The sequence below is a fragment of the Carassius carassius genome, chromosome 24 (assembly GCF_963082965.1).
Source record: "Carassius carassius chromosome 24, fCarCar2.1, whole genome shotgun sequence".
Classification (NCBI taxonomy): Eukaryota; Metazoa; Chordata; class Actinopteri; order Cypriniformes; family Cyprinidae; genus Carassius; species Carassius carassius.
In genome coordinates, this window is record NC_081778.1 from 29,152,512 (window position 1) to 29,175,450 (window position 22,939).

The 22,939-nt window shown below is 34.6% G+C and overlaps 1 protein-coding gene across 1 annotated transcript in view; it reads left to right on the plus strand.

Annotated features, from left to right (window-relative positions):
• Window positions 1–22,939, plus strand: part of LOC132103405 (thrombospondin type-1 domain-containing protein 7A-like) — a 106,630-nt gene that overhangs the window by 53,628 nt on the left and 30,063 nt on the right. The window contains exons 8-14 of the mRNA XM_059508486.1: window positions 1,340–1,534; window positions 7,265–7,496; window positions 14,309–14,424; window positions 14,571–14,706; window positions 15,085–15,188; window positions 17,529–17,723; window positions 17,976–18,239. Coding sequence (XP_059364469.1) covers window positions 1,340–1,534; window positions 7,265–7,496; window positions 14,309–14,424; window positions 14,571–14,706; window positions 15,085–15,188; window positions 17,529–17,723; window positions 17,976–18,239 — 1,242 coding nt within the window. The remainder of the gene's footprint in view (window positions 1–1,339; window positions 1,535–7,264; window positions 7,497–14,308; window positions 14,425–14,570; window positions 14,707–15,084; window positions 15,189–17,528; window positions 17,724–17,975; window positions 18,240–22,939) is intronic.

Here is a 22,939-nt window from a genome sequence, read left to right on the forward strand (position 1 = left end):
GTCTCGGTGAGTGACACATACAGTTTTGCTTCACAAATGGCCACGGTTCTGACACAGATCGATGTAAATATTGTATCGCTGTTTGCTATAAGGAAAACTTGGAGTGTCCCTGCTTTTGATGGAAATATTTATTGGGTGTTAGTGGCTCAGTACTCAAGCAGAGAGTTTTTTTTTTTCTCTCCACAGCGTGTCACTGAGCTAAAGCCAAAACCAAGCTTATACTCATCAGATTTGGCTCAAAGTAAAAGATATAAAACCCCTGAGAGAAGCTGTGCATGGTAATGAACGCTGCCAAACACAGACACGCTGACAACAATTGCATGTTTTATTTTTGCCTGTCCTTCAGAACCATCTGTATGATTGCTTTCTACTGTTTTTAGGATGGCACTGTTTCAAAATAGGAGTGGCTTGAAATTCATAAAAAGCTTGTCTGGGTGAATCATATTTTGCATAAAGAAATATTTGCCTCATTTTAAGGCCATTAACATAATTTGCATTGTGAAATTTATTTTTAAGGACAGTTAATAACATTTTACGCTCTAATTTTCATTACCATTATGAATGTGTTTTGTAGCTCCCTTTACTCTCAATGGTGATTTTTTTTAATTTTTGAGAATATTTTATGCGTATATAAAGTAATACTTTTTTAATTAATTAATGTTTAGTTTATTTTATATTTTCTTAATGTTCACTTTAATCTTATGTTTTAAAATGCTTGATTTAATAATTAATGTTATTATTTTATATATTTAATGTCAATTTAATTTAATATTTATAATTGTGACATTTAATATTTGTAATAATCAAAAATCAAAAGCACTACAATAAATTCTAAATTGGTGTATGAATAAATAAGAGTTAAGTGATTCTTTTTTTTGCTTTAAAGAGATTTTATTGCATTACAGTATTATTGCAAGAACTATGGGAGAAAACTTTACATAAGTGTTATGCAATTACTGCATGCAAAATATTTTTTTTAATATGCTTGATAGATTTTAAAATTTGAATTATATATATATAGAAACATGAATGATGTGCTTGACATGTTACGTCTTCTGCCTGCTGTACAGTATATACAGTAAACTACTATACATGTGCGATCAAATACACTTACACCAGATGATGTTATTACATTATAAATTGTACTTTATGTGGATGTTGGCCAAGACCCCCTGTGGAACTGTATGGTTTAACAATTTAGCTTAAATAACTTCATAGTTATAAATATTTTAATCAGCTCAAACTTCAGATGCATCAAAAAATCAGTTTTCCAGCATGTACAGTAAAAATAATCATGCAAATGGTGCTTAATGTATTTGAAACACGTTTTGTGCTTCAGGTACAGAGGTGGAGAAGGAGATGTGTGTGGATGAGGTCTACCCTTCATCTGTGCCCTGTGTGGTTCCCTGCCCTAAAGACTGCGCTCTCAGTCTCTGGACCGAATGGTCCACCTGCTCTCAGACCTGCTCCAGCAAAACCACCGAGGGCAAGCAGATGAGAACCCGAGCCATACTGGCTTACAATGCAGGAGAAGGTACAAATGATTAAACTCAGATAGCTAAACACATTTCTAAAATCACACAATACTAAACAGTAAAAATAGATACACATTTTAGGTAAAAATAAATTCCAATTGTAATATATATATATATATATATATATATATATATATATATATATATATATATATATATATATATGGGTAACACTTTAGATAAGGCAACCCTATTCACTATTAACTATTTGCTTATTACTAGCATATTGGCTGTTTATTAGTACTTATAAAGCACATATTAATTCCTTATTCTGCATGACCATATTCTGGATCCCTTAACCCTACCTCATACCTAAGCATTATTCAAACATAACTACTACAAATGACTACCTTACTTATTATCAATAAGCAGTAATTAGGAGTTAATTGATGAAAAACGCTTAGTTAATAGTGATTATGTGTTACCAAATACTGTATGTATTATTTTTAATGTTTTTTTTTTTTAAAGAAGTCTCTTATGCTCATCAAGGCTGCATTTGTTTGAATAATAAAGAAAAATACAGAAAAAAAAATATTGTAAAATGTTAATTCAATTTAAAATTGTTTTCTATTTTAATATAGTTTAAAATATTTATTCCTGTGATAAAAGCATCATTACTCCAGTCTTCAGTGTCACATGATCTTTCAGAAATCCTTCTAATAAGCTGATTTATTGTCAGTGTTGGAAACAGTGGAACAGTGCTGAACAATATTTTTTGGAACCTCTTTCATGATTCTTTGATTAATAAAAAGTTAAAAAGAACAGCAATATACAAAATAGAAATTTTGAATGAAAAAATAATTAATTAAATAAATCCAAGAATCCTGAAAAATGTTCCGAATAATATTAAACAGCATAAATATTTCCAACATCTATAATAAATTAGCATATTAGAATGATTTCTGAAGGATCTTTTGACACTGGAGGCTGGAGTAACGATGCTGAAGATTCAGCTTTTTAATTTATTCCATAAGAATAAATTATATTTTAAAACAGAACAAAATAGAAAACCTCTATTTTAAGTCGCAATAATATTCCACAATTTTACCTTTTCCCCCCTTGTGTTTTCAATAAAACAAATGCAGCATTAATGATTATAAGAGAATTCACTTAAAAAAAAAAAATTGTACTGATCCTAAACTTTTGATGAGCAGTGTATATATTAGTTCTGAGTAAAGATCTAGCATCATTGATCTGTGAATGCCATTTGCTGTGATATTTTGTATCTACTACAATGACCTTCATACATTTTATACAATTAGTTTTTGGGGACACTGTAACAAGCTGACATGCAAAAACCTTGCAATTTTCCATGGTCTGTAGTGCATAAGATTAGCCTGAAAAAGCTGATAGGAAGCTGTCAAGGAAAGAGGGTGGAATTTCTCAACCTAAAACTGTCTGAGGTTCTGATGGATGACTCCGGTGCTGTGACATCACTGACAGCCAGTGTTCCGAGACTCTCGTCTGTTCCAGCGAGGCTCAAGTGTCAGTTTACATGAGTGGGCTACTGAGTGTTCAAGACAAAGTGAAACACGGTTCACAGACTACTTTACTTCTGTAATCAGATTTAATTCAGAATAAAATTCAACAAATGTGATTATTATCCATAAAGTGCGTCTTACATGCCAGAATTAAAGGGATGGGTTTAAAAATAAGCATCTGAATAAAATTTTTTATCTTCCTTTACTCATTTTCATGTGTGCATATGTTTTTATGAGCATCATATTTGATGCATCAGGCTTTTATAGGTCATAGAATATATAAAAAAAAAAATTAAAATAATCAGAGCAAAATATGCAATTTGGTGCATGTTTTTTTTTTTTTTTGCAAAGTTTTGATAATGTTGAGCCCTTAGAAATTTTTTGATCTGTTTTCAAAATCATTTATGTGTCATATTCTCTTCAGAGAAGTCTATATTCAGTGACTGCTGTGCTTTCTCCACAGTGACGTCAATGGTAGTGGCGTGGATTACAGTTATGGAGGGTGACACGTCAAAACATCTCATGCTTTTATGGCCTGTAGAGTAGTTTTCCTGTTGAAGTCCTCTTAGATTTGTTTGGATGGTTTGAAGTAGCCGCTAAGTCCTGTCCTTTCTTCCTCTAGATTCTTTTATCGTTACTCAAAAGTGTGTAAATGTTAAAACATTTACTTGGTACTAGTCGAGTGGATCCTGAAATATTTATTCTCTAACCACTGTTTCTTTGAAGTTAAATGCAAAGACGCTCATAACTTTTTTTTTTCTCAAGGTCTTACGAGGGTTCCAAAGTTTCCTGAGCTCTATGGTACAGTTGTTTTCTTTTCATCTATTGCATGCAGTTTAGATTTAGGCTACTTAGATTAAATAAATATCGTGTTTGATTATGTATAGGGCTAGAAAGTGTTAATGGAGTCTTTTATTCTTAGTCTTGTTTTCACAAGTTTAATGTAGCATCCGTGAAGAATATAAATGAAGAAAGAGAGATATTACACTTGAATGCAGTTGCTTTAAGCACCGTTTTCCTGTTACTGGCTTTTTGAGCGATGAGTTGAGCGATTCCCTTTGGGAGGCGGATAGATTTATGTGACAATGAGTCTATGCACCATGCTTTTTGTGCGAAACATCTGCCTGACATCTGACGTAAGATGTCGAATGCATATATAATGCATGTCCTTGAGAGTCCTTTTGTGAACAAGTCAGCAGAATGTAGAAACTCATACAGTAAACAAGGAAAAATTATAGTCCTTTGGGTCTCTTATGAAACTGCTGTTGCACATTGCAAAAAGCCAGAAATGTACTTGTACATACAGTACATACCTAACACAAACAGTTGCATTCAGAAAGCAGATTGCTTTCTCAGTGTTGCAGCATGAGTCACTATTGCGCACATTAATGTAATCTCTTTTCTTCTGTGGTTGGTTTTTTTCTTTCAGGTCAAAAAATGTCATGGTGGAGCAATAGATTGATCTTAAGTTTGTTGAAGTTTACATGTTTTTATCTAGCTACTTGAATAATTATATATCAATTTTAATGGCCCAGGTATTTTAAATTAGTGATGTAAGATTTATTACTAAACAACATTTATATTAAATTTTTTATTGACCTTTAGACAGGCTTCCAGAGATTTTAGATATACTTTGTACAGTATTATACTTATATATTAATACCATATTATTATATTAATACCATGTCCCACCTATACAAACTCAGATTAATAAGGCATCACATTTTTGAGTATTTTGTCACTTTTTTGGGGCCATTATTCAAAACCTAAATATTGATTTATTTCTGTTCTGAAGTTTCTTTGCTGTTACCCTAAAAGTAGCAAAATAATGCATATTATGTGCCTGCATCCCCATATATGTTTGCATACTTTGCGTTTTGAATGTTTCTGGCTTAAACCTAATCATGAGCTGTCATTTCATGAAATCAATTTATTAGAAAGACTCAGTGAACGTGCTTTCTTTTATTGCAGAACATCTTCTGAAAAGCTCAGTGTCAAGATTCTGTGGAGGCGTTCATAATGCTGCAGTTAAGCTTCATAGAAACATGTTCTTGTGGGAAAACCGCAAATACTCATTTGGGCTTTTCACAATTCAGTTTGTTAATTCTTTTTTGTTTTTCAGTGTTTTACTTTACCCTAGGTTAGTAATTTATGATTGTGGTCAATGAGGTTTCCCACTGTTCATTTGTAAACCCTGGCTTGCTTTCTTATTTGCATATTTAGGACTTTAATAACATTGATTTAGGAGTTTACTTCAGATGCTGAACAGTTTTACTCACTGCAGTTATGCAAAGTGCATGAATATTTAATGAAATAAGCAATGCGGTGGTTTATGATTGGTTGTCTGTTGTTAAACTCTATTGTTTCCTTCCTGTATATGGATGATTCTTCTTTTACAGAAAAAAAACATGCATTCTAGTTTTAAAATATAGATTATTACAGCAGCTTTAAAGCTGTGAAGTTTTACTGACTCAATTTTATTTAATTAAAGTTAAATTTGGCAGAAAATCTTTATCGTTATACTTTTTTCTGAACATTTTTATAAGAAAAAAATGTGCTTTCAAATTCATTTGTCTTTTTATTTATTTGATGTACTTGCCTTTACCATCATTGAAAAACATTTTTTTCCCCCAAAAATGTTTATGTTTGGTTCTGATGAAAATGAGAAGTGACAGCGGAGCTCATCTCTGCCATCAGTGTCTGTATTTGTAAGATTTTTTGTAGCATGAAAATCAAAATGTCAAAAGTGCCTTGAATCACCATTAAACCTTTTGAGAATACAAATCAGGGCACACAATTCTAAGAAAGAGCCTTGGTTACCCAAGGTTTAAAGTTAAACAAAGTGCAAAAAGCCCTTTTATTATCCTCATATGCCCAGCATAAACACAATAATCTGCTGTTTAATGGATCTGACAGTCAGATCCAATAACTATAATAGTGTGTGTGTTATAAAGTTAAAGCAGGCAGACGTATTCACTCATTTCCTCTCATCAAGCTCTTGCTTTCCTCTGAGAATGAGAGCGCTTTGATTCACAGGCCCACTGGGCTGCTCTGTCATCTGCAAACCTGTAAATGTCAGCAGTTATTTAGACACACGCGCTACTCTCCGCCGGCTGCATCGACTACCTGCCACTTGTGAGGAATTAGGAGGCGGCAATTATGTGAAGTGTTTCATCTTAATCAATATTAGAACAAGTTTAAGCGACTGGAGATAACAGCATTAGTTTGAGATTTGAGAACATGAACACTTGACCTGCCTTGAACAAAGAATACGAGCAAGAAAAAAAAAACATGGAAGAGACGTTTCCGTATGCATTTAATGGCTTATGGAAAATCATTTTTAATTTCAGTACATTTTGAAGTTTTCAGTTGTACTTTTGAACATTTTATTCATCAAATTTTCCTGAAAAACATATTGCAGGTTCCAAAATAATATTAAGCAGCATAACATTTTCTACCGTTAATAATAAATAATCATATTAGAATGATTTCTGAAAGATCGTGTGACACTGAGGAATGAGGACCTCGAGTAGGCTAATGATGCTGAAAATCTTGCCCTCATTGGAAATAAATGAGATTTTAAAGGATATAAAAAATTGAAAACAGTTATTTTGAATTGTAATAATATTACAGTTTTTTTCTGTATTTGAAATCAAATAAATGCAGCCTTGGTGAGCAAAAGAGACTTTAAAAAACATTAGCGGCAGTCGATGTTCATAAATAAACACTTTTATTCAACAAGGATGTAATAAATTGATGGAAATGACAGTACACTATTTATGTTTCAGAAGATTTCAAATAAGCACAAATATAAGTTCTTTTGAATATTTTGTTCATCAAAGAATCCTGACATTCATGAGCAGCATATCAGCATATAAGAATGATTTCTGAATGATCATATGCCACTGAAGACTGGAGGAATGATGCTGGAAATTCAGCTTTGGACCACAGAAATAAATTACATTTTCAATTATAGAGACTTTTATCAAGTAAATGCAACCTTGATGACTTCTTATACAACATGAATGAAATAAAGTTTTCCGATGCATAGTGAATTTCTAGTTATTTATAATTTTCTCGTGGACTTTACTTTGATTTTACTGTAGCTGAATTCTTCTCCTGAGTTGACATGTCTTAAACACTATCAGTGTGGAGAAGCTCAAGCTGTGGTGACGTGTCGTGACCTGATGCAGGACGCTCTAGTGTAGACACGTGTCAATCCTAATGCATGTCTTCACACTCTTGCAGGAGGTTCCAGCTGTCCGAACACCAGCGCCCTGCAGGAGGTGCGGAACTGTAATGAGCATCCTTGCATTGTGTATCACTGGCAGACGGGCCTGTGGGGACAGTGTGTGGAGGACACCACAACATCCACCCTAAATTCCTCCTCCAACGCAGAAAAATCCACTTGCACCATGGGTGTGCAAACGCGCAAGGTCATCTGTGTAAAAGTCAACGTTGGGCAGGTTCCGCCCAAAAAGTAAGTCTACATGCAAGAATAAATTACCGTATTTTCCGGACTATAAGTCGCACTTTTTTTCATAGTTTGGCTGGTCTTGCGACTTATAGTCAGGTGCGACTTATTTATCAAAATTAATTTGACATGAACCAAGAGAAATGAACTAAGAGAAATGAACCAATAGAAAACATTACCGTCTACAGCCGCGAGATTTACATATATAAATCTTATATATGTTTTTTTCCTCATCATGACGTATTTTTGGACTGATGCGACTTATAGTCTGAAAAATACGGTAGTGTTTTTTCTTCTCTGAAGAATTCTGTATGTATATGAATATTGAATGTAAATGACCTCCTATATGATTGGCCAGCCTATTTGCGTGTGAAATTAGTAATGATCTTCCGGATGTGGATTTGCTGTTTAGTCCAATATAATTGGCATTGCACCATCCTTCAACAACTTCCTTTTTGCAGTTGTTGTTAATTGAAATTCCAAGTTTCAAAACACTGAACAGCTGTTGATATGTTAACTTGGGCAGTCATAGATGGTTGAAGTTCCATAATATGGCAGAGCATCTATTCTTTAGATTGTCAAAACTACATAAGAAATAAAATGTTAAATTACATATATAAAATAAAGTATACATATAAAAAGTAAGTATGCTATATATATATAGTGCTGCTTTTTTCGCATATGTCATGAAAGTAGACAGAGAGAGCTGGAGATGTTGAAGAAGGACCTGAAGCAAGCAGTTCATAGGAGAAAACCCACAAATTTCACAGGGTTGAAGTGGTTCTGTGCCGAGGAATGGGCTAAAACTCTTACAAGTCATGTGCAGGACTGATCAGCATTTACAAGTAACATTTAGCTTTCAAGCAGCACTGTATGCAGTATGTATATATATATATATATATATATACATATATATATATATATATATATATATATATATAATATATAATATATATATATAATTTTTTTTTTAAGTATATTGCTATGCCACCATATACTGTATTATTTATTTATTTATTTATTTAACTTTTTAGGTTTTAGTTTATTGATTGATTTTTTTAATCTAATTCATTTTAGCATTTTAATCATTTTAAATTAAAGGCGGTGCAATACAATAATATTCTGTACCATAAAACTGTACTGCATTTTTTCTGCTTTACAGTAATGAGAATGCAGGTTTTTATTTATTTATTTATTTATTGCATTACGACAATGGGATGCTGATTTGTCACGTTGCAAAAAAAAATGGTAAAAATGGCCTAAATTGGTCCTAAAATAGTCTTTATTCATCTTTATACAAAATATAATTTCTACTTTTGTAGTTTGGGAAATATTCTAGACATATTCACGGCAGAATTAATGACATGAATGTAATCTTAATGTTTTGCCATTTCATGTCACAATATTACCATGTGTTATGATGATGTTATTACATATGGCGTGAATCATACCTCAACTCAAGTTCCTCGATAAGTGGTGATGGAGAATTGTTCAGAAGAAGATGGATTGCTTGTGTTGTGTGGCAGATTGTAATTGCTCTACAGATGTCTGCATGCTCACAAACTCTATCATTCCACTGCAGGCAAGCTGCTGAAAGCCCAATAAACATGGAGTCAGAAAAAGGCTAATTAGCACAGTCATTTTCAGACTGCCTAATTTACTATTGATGATAATAGTGGTAATTAAGAGGGTTTGATTCGTTAATGTAATTTAATCACCACTAGATGACGGACCTCTTGAGTCTAAGCACAAACAAACCCCCTAAAAATACATCATTGATCCACTTAGACGTTGTCCTCCTGACAATCCTTTGTGGAAACAACAGCATATGTTTTTTTTTTTGGCACAGACAAATTGAGGCTTAGTTATTATATTGCATTTTCCACTCGCTTTTTACCACTTCAAGGGGCAGAAAGTTGTGTTTTAGTCTAGACGGCGTAGGTTGCGAAAGTGCAGTTAGATTAATGGTCATATTTTAGGATTACAAAATAAAGAAATAATAATAATTAAAAAAACTGTTTTACTTCTGTAATGTGTGGAAGCCCTTTTTTTTTTTTTAGCCCTTTTTTTTCTCAGAATTATAAGTTTATTTTATAAGTTCCATTTTTATATCTAAAAATTCTGAATGTATATCTTGCAATCACATTTTTTAGCTACCACCATGAAATAAAAATATAATTTTCTTTGTTCTTGTTATTGTGTGTTTAAATTTCAATTCTGCATTAATATCTTGCATTTCTGACTTTTTTTAAAAATGCAAATTCTGAGAATTGAATTCTGCAAAATATGTCAAGAATAAAGTCAGAATTGTGAGACATGAACTCAGAATTATGAGGGGAAAAAATTTGAAATAAAAGTTGTTTAAAAGCAATTATCTATTTTATTTTTTTGATGTATTTTGGAAGTTGATTGGATTGTGAAAAATCAGCATTATACTGGATACCAGAATGTTATCATGTGGTTGGACACAGGGTTGAAACTCTAGAGATTCTGATTCTGTGGAGTTGCTGATGAATGAATACAATGACAATCATGTCTACTCTATGGAATAGTGTGTGATAGCATGAACAGTAAGATCAGAAAAACTAAAGTGGTGAATTTAGACTTCATTTATAAGCAGTCATCACTCCCAAAATGTTGTATTGTTTATGTGGCTTCAGAGGCATTTGATGTGACCCAAAACAAATTCGAAATTCACATCCTCTCTCAGACCTGCATTTCATCTTGAATATCTGATCTAGGCCTGCTCGCAGTAAATCTTAAATCATGTGTTTGCCTGGGTCTGTGTCTTATGCAGGTTTTCCTGCCCTGAGCCACTTTGTGTCACTCACAGAATCAGACTGAGAGAAAACTCACAATCACACAGACAGCCATGCTAAAGCTCCGAGCCTTGATGTGCCTCACAGTACCTGACAACTGCTGCTGCCCTTCATGTTTTATCTCTCGCTCTGACAGCTTTGAGAAGCTAGTTGTTTTTAAAGATACTTTTACAGACAATATAGTGAATAAAGAGCAAGAAACAAATGTCAAGGGCATGTGCACTGCCACTCTGTCACAACAGAGACGCGTACAAGGAGAAGATGCAATAGCACTCAATAATTACTCATGCAAGGTTTTCACACACTATTCGACAGACAGACTCTCAGCAGCAAGATGAGATGTTGCATTTTTATAAAATTGCATTTCATTTGTTTTTATTGTCAACTATAACTAAAACCTATTTTTCAGTAGAAAGGGGAAGTAGAATTAAATATGAAAAATAAATGAAAAACAAAAATGATAGATGCTGCCTTGGCTAACTGAAATAAATAAATGTACTGTATGCTGAACTTAAACCGAAATAAATAAAAAACATTATATTAAAAAAATTAATAATAATAAAAATTACGAAAGCACATAAAAATGACCTTAAATTAAAACTGAAATTATAAATATAAAACCTAACTCAGAATTTTAATAGTTATATTTGTGTATAATAATAATTTAGAAATTATACTAAAATAACACTAATGAACAGTATTAAGTATTAACTGCTTGCTCATCTGAAGATGCTAGATGCTATACCTTTAATGTCAAATATTACTACTGATTCGACATGTGGCACCATGTTTGAATATTTTGTTTATTTCTCCATTTAAGCAGACAGGAGCTGTTCTTGCATGACTTGTTTCCAATGGATGTTTTAGTCTGTCCACACTGCTTATCAGGTCAAAAAAAAGTTATACTTTAAAGGAATATTCTATTAGGGGTGATTTAACAATGTGCAAACAGAGTTACAATAGCATTTCCAGAAACTCTAATGAGCTACTTCAATAAAACCTTCAAGAAAAACGTGATCCCGAAATACACGCTGCTAGTTATGACAGTTAATCATAATTGAAAAATAAGGACTACTTAGAGAGGGCAAGGGAACGATTCATTTGTTCTTCCTCATGGTTAAATGTATGATTTAATGACGCTGTTGGAACATTACCAAGCCTTATTCCTTTTTAATCCTTTCTGTTCACAACAATAATAATTTTTTTTTTTTTATGAGTCATTTCCTTATGTGATTAACCTGTTGTAGCAGGTTAGACATTAAATAGTTGAGCTAGTACCTGTCTTGAAATGTTGCTAATGCGCTGTCAGAAATTTACCCAATCTCCGGGAGAGCCCTGCGCACCCAAACCGGATTTGTTTCTCTGGTAGGATTTACTGCTTCTGCTATTGGTATTACGAATGAATCAGCCTTACGTATCTGTTGCTTTATTATACTGTAGCAGATTTTCAACCCTCATGAAACATGGAGCACACAGTGACTTGCATCCCATCGTGCCGGAGCCCAGAGGATTTGATCAAAGATCAGATTACAGAATGTCCTTCTGCTGGACTGCTGCATTCCTGTTTATCTTTATCCAGGGGAATTCAACTGAGTTGGAGCGGTGCTTAAAATACAGAGTGGATTAAACCAACCCCTGATCTTAAATTGAGGAGCTGTAGCAGTGATAAAACAAGAGTATTACCCAGTGACTGACTACTGTAAAAGGATGTGAGGCCTTATCTGCCTCACCCGGCTGGTACATGATGCAACTGTGGAGCAGGGAAAATACAACTGGAAAAAAAAAAAGCATTGTTGTGATACAGATGCTGCTGAACCATGTCCTGCAAGGATTCTGATGTAATGCATTGTGGAGTTGGGCTGGGCATTATAGCTTTATTGACTTAAAGGGAAAGTTCACAAAAAATGAACACCATTAACATTAATATTTTATAATTGAATAAAACAAGACAGGTCAAAAATAATGAGAAAGACCATCAGTTTTTTTGCAGGGTGATCAGAAAGAACAATAAATAAATAATTTATATATATATAGTAGGGATCAGGAGCATTTGTGAAATTTGTGAAGGAGATGTATTTTAGCAACATTTAGTGTTGCTAATACAAGACATTTACTTTTTATCCATGGCTGGACTGGCCATTGGGCATACCGGGCATTTGCCCGGTGGGCCGACGTGCTTTTTGGGCCGATATCTCATACTCATACTTTTTTTTTTTTTTTTTTTTTTTTTTTTTAATGGCCCATAAAATTTGTACATCGGCAGCCCATTCGTTTTGTTTTGTTTTGCTTAATTGGCGGCGCTGGGTTTGTAACGGTGTAATGCATTGGTCAAAGTCAGTGTTAGTTTTTTTTTCTGACAGACCAGCCCATGAAACACGTAGATCAGCGGCCCATTGGCTCTTTTCTTGATTGACACTGGGCTGGCCCAATCACAACTTTAAACGAGTGAGCGAGCGGCAGCAGTGTCAGTGTGTATCTGTAAAAAAAGATGGAGAAGAAACGCAAGGAATGTGCAGATAAATAGCGTGAAAAAATAGAACCAGGCCCTTAAAGCAGACACTGTAAACTGTGTCAAAATATATGTTTTCTGACCTTCATCAGCTCCTGTGGCAGATGATGATAGTGAGGACGGAGGATCAGGAGAGAGATGAGAAAGTGTAGAGCCTGGGGTAAGCATAACTACTTTCAAAACACTTAGGCCATGTCATTAGTGTAGATTATTTCCACATCTGCATAGTTGACGATTACCGCAATTCACTAGAAATTCACTAGAGGCGTTTGTAAACCATGTTTTCTGCCAAAATAAAAGCTTGATGCAGTTTGCGTCAAAATAAAAGATCATGTGCTTATCTCTTTCAAGTATAGAAATTGGTACAACTAATTAAGAAAGTTTCCTTTATTTTTTTGTGCATTTGTTTTACAAAATATGGCTATTACTGTCATTGGATTAATATTATAACTATTATTATGTATAGGTGTAATGTAAATAGACACTGTAACTAAAAGAGGTTTGAATTTATCTTTGTTTCATTTGCACACTGAATATGGGTTGGAGCTTTTAATTTTGAACTCTCAAAGTGCACCATATTAATGAATTTAACATTAAAATGCACAAAATTTTCTCATGGGGGGCATGCCCCCGAACCCCCCTAGAAGGACCGAGGACACACCACCATAGTTTTAACAAAGATCCTGTAAGAAACACTGGTATTGCTATGCCAGAGCCGCTTATAGCTTGTTTTAGGATTCACCGCTGTGGAGTATAGTTCAACTGTATTAATAAATATAAAATTTTGACTTATTTCATCTGTTAACTCTCACTCATTCCTATACTCACTCATTACATGGCATTAGTGGTTTTAACGAATAGGAGTTGGTATGCATATAATTAAGGGCGTGCAAAGATGGGTGGTGTTTATGATCATATAGTGGGCCGGTCTGGGCAAAAATGCCCAAGCCGATTTTTTGTCCCAGTCCAGCCCTGTTTTTATCTGTTTTATTCCAATTTACTTGGTCTTAAAAAGGTCTTTAAAACATGAATAAATGCCACGTGGAGACTAAATCTGAGAGTTGATTTGATGCACTAAAGTGGACAGATTGACAGATTAATTTATTTTGTTAACCAGTGAATGTAATGCTTTACAGAAAAGTTGTTATTGAAGGATGGCGCAGTTAAAGACTATACTGGATTTGTGCAACACAACCCTCATACGCATTTCATGTGAAGATAGTGTTTTTCAAAAGTCTTACAGGCCCAAGCACAGCAGTAATGGCCTGTTTCATTTGAAGGTTAGAGAGGAAGAGCAGTAAAATGGTGTGAAAACCTCGACTAAAACAGCTGGTGCTACTCAGAGGAAAAATACAATTCTAGAAAACATCCATTGGAAGTGCAACACAGGGCTTTCTTTATCCACCTGCTTCCTGTGATCAAAACAAATGTGCATCACACATTCTTGCGTTGAGTGTCCTGGTGATCTTTCAGTGTATCTGATGTTTTAGATGTCCTGAAGCCCCTCGGCCAGAATCTGTACGACCCTGTCTGCTGTCCTGCAAGAGAGACTGTATCATCACACCCTTCAGTGAATGGACAGAGTGTCCCACATCCTGTGAAACTGGTACACCACATTTGTTTATCTGTCCATCCATCCATCCAAAGTATTTAACCACAAAAACCATGACTGCAACAGCAAAAATAAAGTATTATGCACTATACAATGCAGTATAATACATCATGACATGAACTGGGTATTTGAAATGACAGGTGCAAATGGGCAGAAGAATAAACAGTTTCGCTATCGAATGATCATCCAGATGTCAGCTAATGGAGGTCAGGAGTGTCCAGATGTCCTCTATGAAGAGAAAGACTGTGCGACTCCATCTGTCTGTCCAGGATACAGGTACACCTTCACCCACAAGAGCTGCCTCTGCACTCATCAGTGCTGTATTTCACATTTATTGACATTCAGTATAGATTTTTTGCTAAAACTGACCTTCTCAAGTAAATAAATATATGTACACTTGCAGGAAAATATGCACAAATTCTTCATTCAAAACTTGTATTTTTTTTCTCTTGGTAGCTAAATGGTTAATCCTGATGAAAAGAGTGAATTTAAGTTTTTAAAAAATTCTGATTGTGGGCAGCTTAATTCAAATGAGTTAATTTTCCAAGACAGTGGGTTTCCTGATATTCTTTTCAAGTTAAGGCAGCTAATTAGGATTTCCAGTGCACTAACTGATCAACCTCTACCGATAATTAAAATGCTTTGAAACTGCAGGTGGAAAATGCACAAGTGGCGTAAATGTCAGCTGGTGCCATGGAGCATCCGCAGAGACAGTAAAGGAGCTCAGGAGAACTGTGGAGCTGGAGTCCAAACTAGAGGTACATCGGCTGTCATGTACATCATGAATCTCCTTTCACCTTCTTACACACTCATATTCAATAAACACACAGTATTCATGTATGACAACCTGGGTCTTATTCACTGACCACCCGCAATGGAGAATTACTGTGTGCAAAATGCATTCAAAACAAAATTTGTGCATATTTGCATAATTCCTTTAATCGGATACTAAAGCAGCTCGGGTAGAGTGTACATAATTTATTCTAAGTGATTTCCCACCACACTGTCCAAATACTGTTTTTGTAGCTGTGAAACCTTATGGAATAGTCATAAATGTGGTAAAATATCTGATCTAAAATCTCCTCTTGAATCTGTGAATTGCTTTCTCTCATTTGCATTCTGTGTCTGTCACTTTCAAAAATCTATTATTATTTTCACTTTTCCAGTTAAAGTCAGTGAAGTGTTTTCATAATTGTTTTATCCACAGTTGTTTTAGGTGCCTTTTTGTTAGAAGTTCTTTTAGACATTCCTGTCTCTGGTGAGGCAGTGGAAGACTTTATTATGTATTCTCCTGGTATAGATTTTGGTCTGACAATGGTTTCCATCACACTACACTTCACATTTGCCCTTCAGTGCATGTCAGGAGCAGAAGCAATCTTTCAAATCTCTGTCGACAGTACAGAAGAGCTTGTTTTGTTGGCATCATCACTGTATTGAACTCTATAGTGGTGTTTTATTGTATATTATCATTTTTTTTATTTTACATACATGTACATAATGTGTAAAATAATTGTACTGTATATTTGACAATTTTAAAATTCAATTTTAAAAAAGCATATATATATATATATATATATATATATATATATATATATATATATATATATATTATAAATTCTACAGTGAAAATAAATAGTTTTTAGTTATGTTTTGGTGTATAATATTTAATGTTTTTTTTAGATACTAATAAATATAATTACACACTTAAGCAATAATATTTTTTTATTTTGTTGTATATTTTTATTTTACATATGTGTACATAATGTGTCAAATAATTTTATGTATTTGACATAATTTTAAATAGTAATTAAAATTAATACAATTAAATAGGAATTTTTACACCTGAAAAAAAAATATGGAAATTAATAAAATGTTAAAAGTAATGAAAACTCTTCTAATAACTATGAATGTTTTTATGCTCTGCTATGTAATATTTCAGATATTGTCTTATTGGACATTAATAAGCATAATTACATAAAGTATTTAAAAAATAATCACTATACAATTTTGTAATCATTGTAATTCACACAAATTCTTTTTAAGCATTTTATATATATATATATATATATATATATATATATATATATATATATATATATATATATATATATATATATATATATTAGTACAGACCAAAAGATTTGGACACACCTTCTCATTCAAAGAGTTTTCTTTATTTTCATGACTATGAAAATTGTAGAGTCACACTGAAGGCATCAAGGGCTATTTGACCAAGAAGGAGAGTGATGGGGTGCTGCGCCAGATGACCTGGCCTCCACAGTCACCGGACCTGAACCCAATCGAGATGGTTTAGGGGTGAGCTGGACCGCAGACTGAAGGCAAAAGGGCCAACAAGTGCTAAGCATCTCTCGGGGAACTCCTTCAAGACTGTTGGAAGACCATTTCAGGTGACTACCTCTTGAAGCTCATCAAGAGAATGCCAAGAGTGTGCAAAGCAGTAATCAAAGCAAAAGGTGGCTACTTTGAAGAACCTAGAATATGACATATTTTCAGTTGTTTCACACTTTTTTGTTATGTATATAATTCCATATATAATTCCACATCTGTTAATTCATAGTTTTGATGCCTTCAGTGTGAATCTACAATTTTCATAGTCATGAAAATAAAGAAAACTCTTTGAATGAGAAGGTGTGTACAAACATTTGGTCTGTACTATATATATATATATATATATATATATGTGTGTGTGTGTGTAATGTGTGTGTGTGGATTAAAGTTATGTTTTGCCATCTAATATTTAAGATACAGTATGGCCAGATATTGTCTTATTGGATGTAAACAAGTAGAATTACATTTGTAGTATATTATTATTATTATTATTATTATTATCTATAACATCTGATGAACAAAACTGGATTTTATAAAAACTACAAAAATGTAATGCATAATTTAAACTGGTTTCTGATCAAAGGGAACAGCATGATTCTCTCTCTCTCTCTCTCTCTCTCTTGCTTGTCATTTCTATAAATAAGCATCTTCTGTTCACCTGCACCTTTTCTCTGATGTCTGGTGCTGTGGCACATCCTCTCTGCAATCAGCAGGAGTCTCAGCGCTGTGTTTGTGTGTGTGATCTGCAGCTATCTCGTGTAGGCAGCTGGATGGTATGGTGGCTGATGTGGTTCAGTGTCTGAAGTTTGCCAGCAGCATGCCGGTTATGAGCCAGCCCTGCCAGTTACTGTGCCGAGATGACTGCCAGCTTTCCAACTGGTCCAAGTTCTCTCCTTGCACCTCAGACTGTGTAGGGGTCCGTACACGGAGGAGAGCTCTTGTGGGTAATTAGGACATATACATCATTAACACTGTGGTCTGAACTCAGAAGGTTGCTGGTTCCATCCCAGAATGTCCAAAAATGATGGTAATATGATTATATTTGTATGTAAGTATTAGTCCAGCCAGTCGTGCAGCTGCAAGACACGGCGAGTCTGAGGCAGGCATGAGGTTTAGAGGTGACCTCAGCGCTCATGACTCATTCATTAGTAAGTTTAATTAGTGCCATAATCAAAGCTCACTTCCTCTGATTACAGGAAGAAGTAAGAAGAAGGATAAGTGTAAGAACGGCCAGATGTACCCACTGAGCGAGACCCAGTACTGCCCCTGTGACAAGTACAACGCCCAGCCGGTGGGAAACTGGTCTGACTGCATCCTGCCCGAGGGCCGTGTGGAGAGCGCTGTGGGCATGAAGGTGCAGGGAGACGTTAAAGAGTGCGGACAGGGCTACCGATATCAGGCCATGGTGTGCTACGACCAGGACAACAAGCTCGTGGAGACTTCACGCTGTAACAGTCACGGTAAGATGTTCATCATGTGACTCTCCTGTAGAGTTGACATAATTATAATTAGCTGGCAGTGCTTAGTAACCTTCCTGGACTGCACTGAACTAATTTATATTAATAAGCCAAGCTGTGGTATAAATTCCCATCCTGTGAAGATTTTGCACAGACATACTAAGCCTCTTCCCCCCTTAGATTTTTTAGTCAAGTAGATTCTTAAACAGCTGCTTGAAAAATCTTGGAAATATGTACATTTTAAATATAGTTTTTGAAAATGTATATGAAAAATAAAAAGTAATTGTTTCATTTTATTATTTATTTATTTATTTATTATTATTATTATTATTATTACAGACAGTCTTAATATAGCTTTTAATGATTTTTTACATATATTTTCAACATGAAATAAATACTTTTTAATTTTTTTCCATTTTATTATTTAAATATAGTATTAAATGTTTTATTTAGATCAGCGGGGGATCATTACGGGGAAGTCGTGGACTAATGGTTAGAGAGTCGGACTCCCAATTGAAAGGTTGTGAGTTCGAGTCTCGGGCCGGCAGGAATTGTGGGTGGGGGGAGTGCATGTACAGTTCTCTCACCACCCTCAGTACCATGACTTAGGTGCCCTTGAGCAAGGCACTGAACCCCCAACTGCTCCCTGGGCGCCGCAGCATAAATGGCTGCCCACTGCTCCGGGTGTGTGCTCACAGTGTGTGTGTGTGTGTGTTCACTGCTCTGTGTGTGTGCACTTCGGATGGGTTAAATGCAGAGCATGAATTCTGAGTATGGGTCACCATACTTGGCTGAATGTCACATCACTTTTACTTTTTTTTTTTTTTTACACTTTTTTTTTTTTTTTAATTAAAGTTGATAATGTAACTGCATTTAGGATTTAAAACTGGAGCTTCGTAAATAATTATTTTATTTTTGTTTTATACAGAAATTTCAGTCATTCACAATTCATTTTTAAATGCAAATTACAGATAATTCTTGCTATGAAGCGTGACATTTAAGGACAGATAAATCACTTTTTGATCTCTGTTAATTGTTCTCTGTCTACTGCTTCCTCTCACTCGTGACCTTTCCTCAACTCTGTCTTTAGCTAATCTCCTCTCTCTGTTCATCAATCTTTTGCTGCATTGCTCACTTAATCTTGTTATTTGGATGACGAGTGGACTGGTACGAGTGCCAGGTGATGCTCGGATGACTTTGTCCTCTGCCCGAGTGGTTGTTGCTCCCTGCTGATCTGCAGGTATAAATCCCCGGTTCTCATTAAAGACCACATGCTGTCCTGGGACCGGCCTCATCAGAGCTGACATTAACCACTGACAGATACTCTCGCTTGTACAGCACACAGTCCATGCAGGCTTAGGAATCAAAAACGGGTTCTTATTCAGCCCAAATACATTTCAAAAAATGCTTTTTATTTTTTGTTTATATATTTAGTATTCATATTTATGATATAAATGTTTTTTAAAATGTTTTTGTTTATAAATCTTTATATTTATAATTTGTTTTATTTTTTATAACTTATTTAAATTTATCTATTTATTTTTATCCTTTATAATATAATTTCAATTATTTATTAATTAAACATTTGATGTATATATTATTCACTGTATTTATAAAGGATGAATGTTAATACATTAAAATGGCTATATAAAACACTTGCCAGGTAACTAGTAACTGTTAGTTGGAAATGCAACATAAATATATGGTTTAATTTGAACTGCAACAATGACCGTCTGACCCTAACACAAGTAATGATTTATTTTTAAGACATAAATTGCAATAGAATCTCTTTACTAGATGAGTTAGATGATACTATGAGCTACTGTATGTTAATAGTAACGCTTGACTGGGCACGCATCAGTAATGAATACTAATAATAATGAGGATTTGATGTTATTCAGGCTGATCAGCAGATGAGAGTTGTCAAATGAAAATGAAGTAAGAGTTGCAATGAGAAATGTGATTAGGCTTAAAATAAACTTGGCAAAAGCCTGAGATGTTTTGTTACTTCCTCTACATTATTTTCCAGGAGTTCTCCTCAACTCGACAATTGATTTAAGTCAAATTATTTTCCAGACATCAAGACATCAGAAATCTCACTTGAATCTGATCTATACTTCCGTCACTGGCATCACGAATGCCCTCCCGGGGACGTTCACATGAAATCACACGGAGATTTGAAGTTTCACCAGCCTCTCCACGCAGCGTCTCCTGATGCTTTTCAGAGTGATGATGTCATCAGCAAATCCCTCATCATCTTCCTTTATCTTTTTTCCCCTCAATCTGATTACTCTCTCTGTCAAAAGCTTGGTTCCAGTGAGCTGCCTACGTAGGCTGCATTTTAAGCTATCACCAAAGGCAGCCATGCATATATCTTTCACAGAAAAGACAATTCTATAATACCTTAAGACAACCTTGATGGAAAAAAAATCCAAGATGTGGATCATACAATTAAGTGTTCATTCTAAATATAGTGAAGCAATTCGCAAAACACTGCACAAGTATTGATAAAGAGAATGAAGATAATTCTGTGTTTTCATGCTAATTAGAATAGCTAGTCATGTAGAACGTTTCACTTACTGTATGACGTTCCATCTAGGTTAAGATGCTGTCTTAGAAGGCAGCTCACAGGGTTTGGAACGAAGCCATTCTCTCTCTCTCTCTCTCTCTCTCTCTCTCTCTCGCTCGCTCACTCGCTCTCTCGCTGGGTTAATCACTAGATTTCTTCTTAACAGAAATGCTGCCTTAGGCTACATAGTCAATCATTAAATACTCATATTTCTCTTTTTTTCCTTCTCTAAACGCTTATTTATTTCTGAATTTTTCTGACGTTTAATTTGAAGGCAGCACTTGTATATAGCAGTAAGTGTGAGTGTCCTATTTACTTCGGATTGTATGTAGCTTTGGGGTCAGTCAAGTTTTAATTTTGCTCTTTATATTTAAAATATCATTTTATGTTTTTAAATGTACACATTTATTAATTTTATTTATAAAGAATTAATGTAAATATTTCTATGAATATGATTGTGTAAAATAAATGGTAAAACTCTTTAAAGAATCAGCATATTAGAATGATTTCTGGAGGATCATGTGATACTGAAGACTGGAGTAATGATGCTGAAAATTCAGCTTTATTCACTGGAATAAATTACATTTTAAAATAAATTCAAATACAAAATATCTGTTTAAAATAATAATATTTCACGATTTTATCATTTTTTACAGTTCAAATAAATGCAGCCTTGGTGAGCATAAGAAAATGAATATGAATGAAATGTTAACATGTTTTGAACATGAATGTTTAATGCTGTTTGCAAGCTTCAAAGACTGGTGTGTCTCATAGGTTTCTGATATTCACACAGTTTGCTCTTCAGAGCCTGATTCAAAAGACTAGATCACCGGAAAAATGAACATACATTCATTTACTCACCCTCATGGCTAATTATTTACTGTCAAACCCAAAAACCTTCAATACAGTGAAAGCATAGAGCATGGTTAGTTATTTATCTGAACTGAACCAACACTGAACTTACTTTAGCTAAATAATGACACTACAGTCTTTTAGAGCAGAATCTGTATAATTGAGTTACATCATTGATTCTGCTCTACTGTGAAGCTGCTTCAACTCAATCTGTATTGTATAAAGTACTACAGAAATAAAGGTGACTTGACATAAAACTAGTCCATACTGTGTGGCTTGTGTACTACAACCCGAATTCCGGAAAAGTTGGGACGTTTTTTAAATTTTAATAAAATGAAAACTAAAGGAATTTCAAATCACATGAGCCAATATTTTATTCACAATAGAACATAGATAACGTAGCAAATGTTTAAACTGAGAAATTTTACACTTTTATCCACTTAATTAGCTCATTTAAAATTTAATGCCTGCTACAGGTCTCAAAAAAGTTGGCACGGGGGCAACAAATGGCTAAAAAAGCAAGCAGTTTTGAAAAGATTCAGCTGGGAGAACATCTAGTGATTAATTAAGTTAATTGATATCAGGTCTGTAACATGATTAGCTATAAAAGCTTTGTCTTAGAGAAGCAGAGTCTCTCAGAAGTAAAGATGGGCAGAGGCTCTCCAATCTGTGAAAGACTGCGTAAAAAAATTGTGGAAAACTTTAAAAACAATGTTCCTCAACGTCAAATTGCAAAGGCTTTGCAAATCTCATCATCTACAGTGCATAACATCATCAAAAGATTCAGAGAAACTGGAGAAATCTCTGTGCGTAAGGGACAAGGCCGGAGACCTTTATTGGATGCCCGTGGTCTTCGGGCTCTCAGACGACACTGCATCACTCATCGGCATGATTGTGTCAATGACATTACTAAATGGGCCCAGGAATACTTTCAGAAACCACTGTCGGTAAACACAATCCACCGTGCCATCAGCAGATGCCAACTAAAGCTCTATCATGCAAAAAGGAAGCCATATGTGAACATGGTCCAGAAGCGCCGTCGTGTCCTGTGGGCCAAGGCTCATTTAAAATGGACTATTTCAAAGTGGAATAGTGTTTTATGGTCAGACGAGTCCAAATTTGACATTCTTGTTGGAAATCACGGACGCCGTGTCCTCCGGGCTAAAGAGGAGGGAGACCTTCCAGCATGAAAGTGAAAAAAAAGTGAAGTGACATTCAGCCAAGTACGGTGACCCATACTCAGAATTTGTGCTCTGCATTTAACCCATCCGAAATGCACACA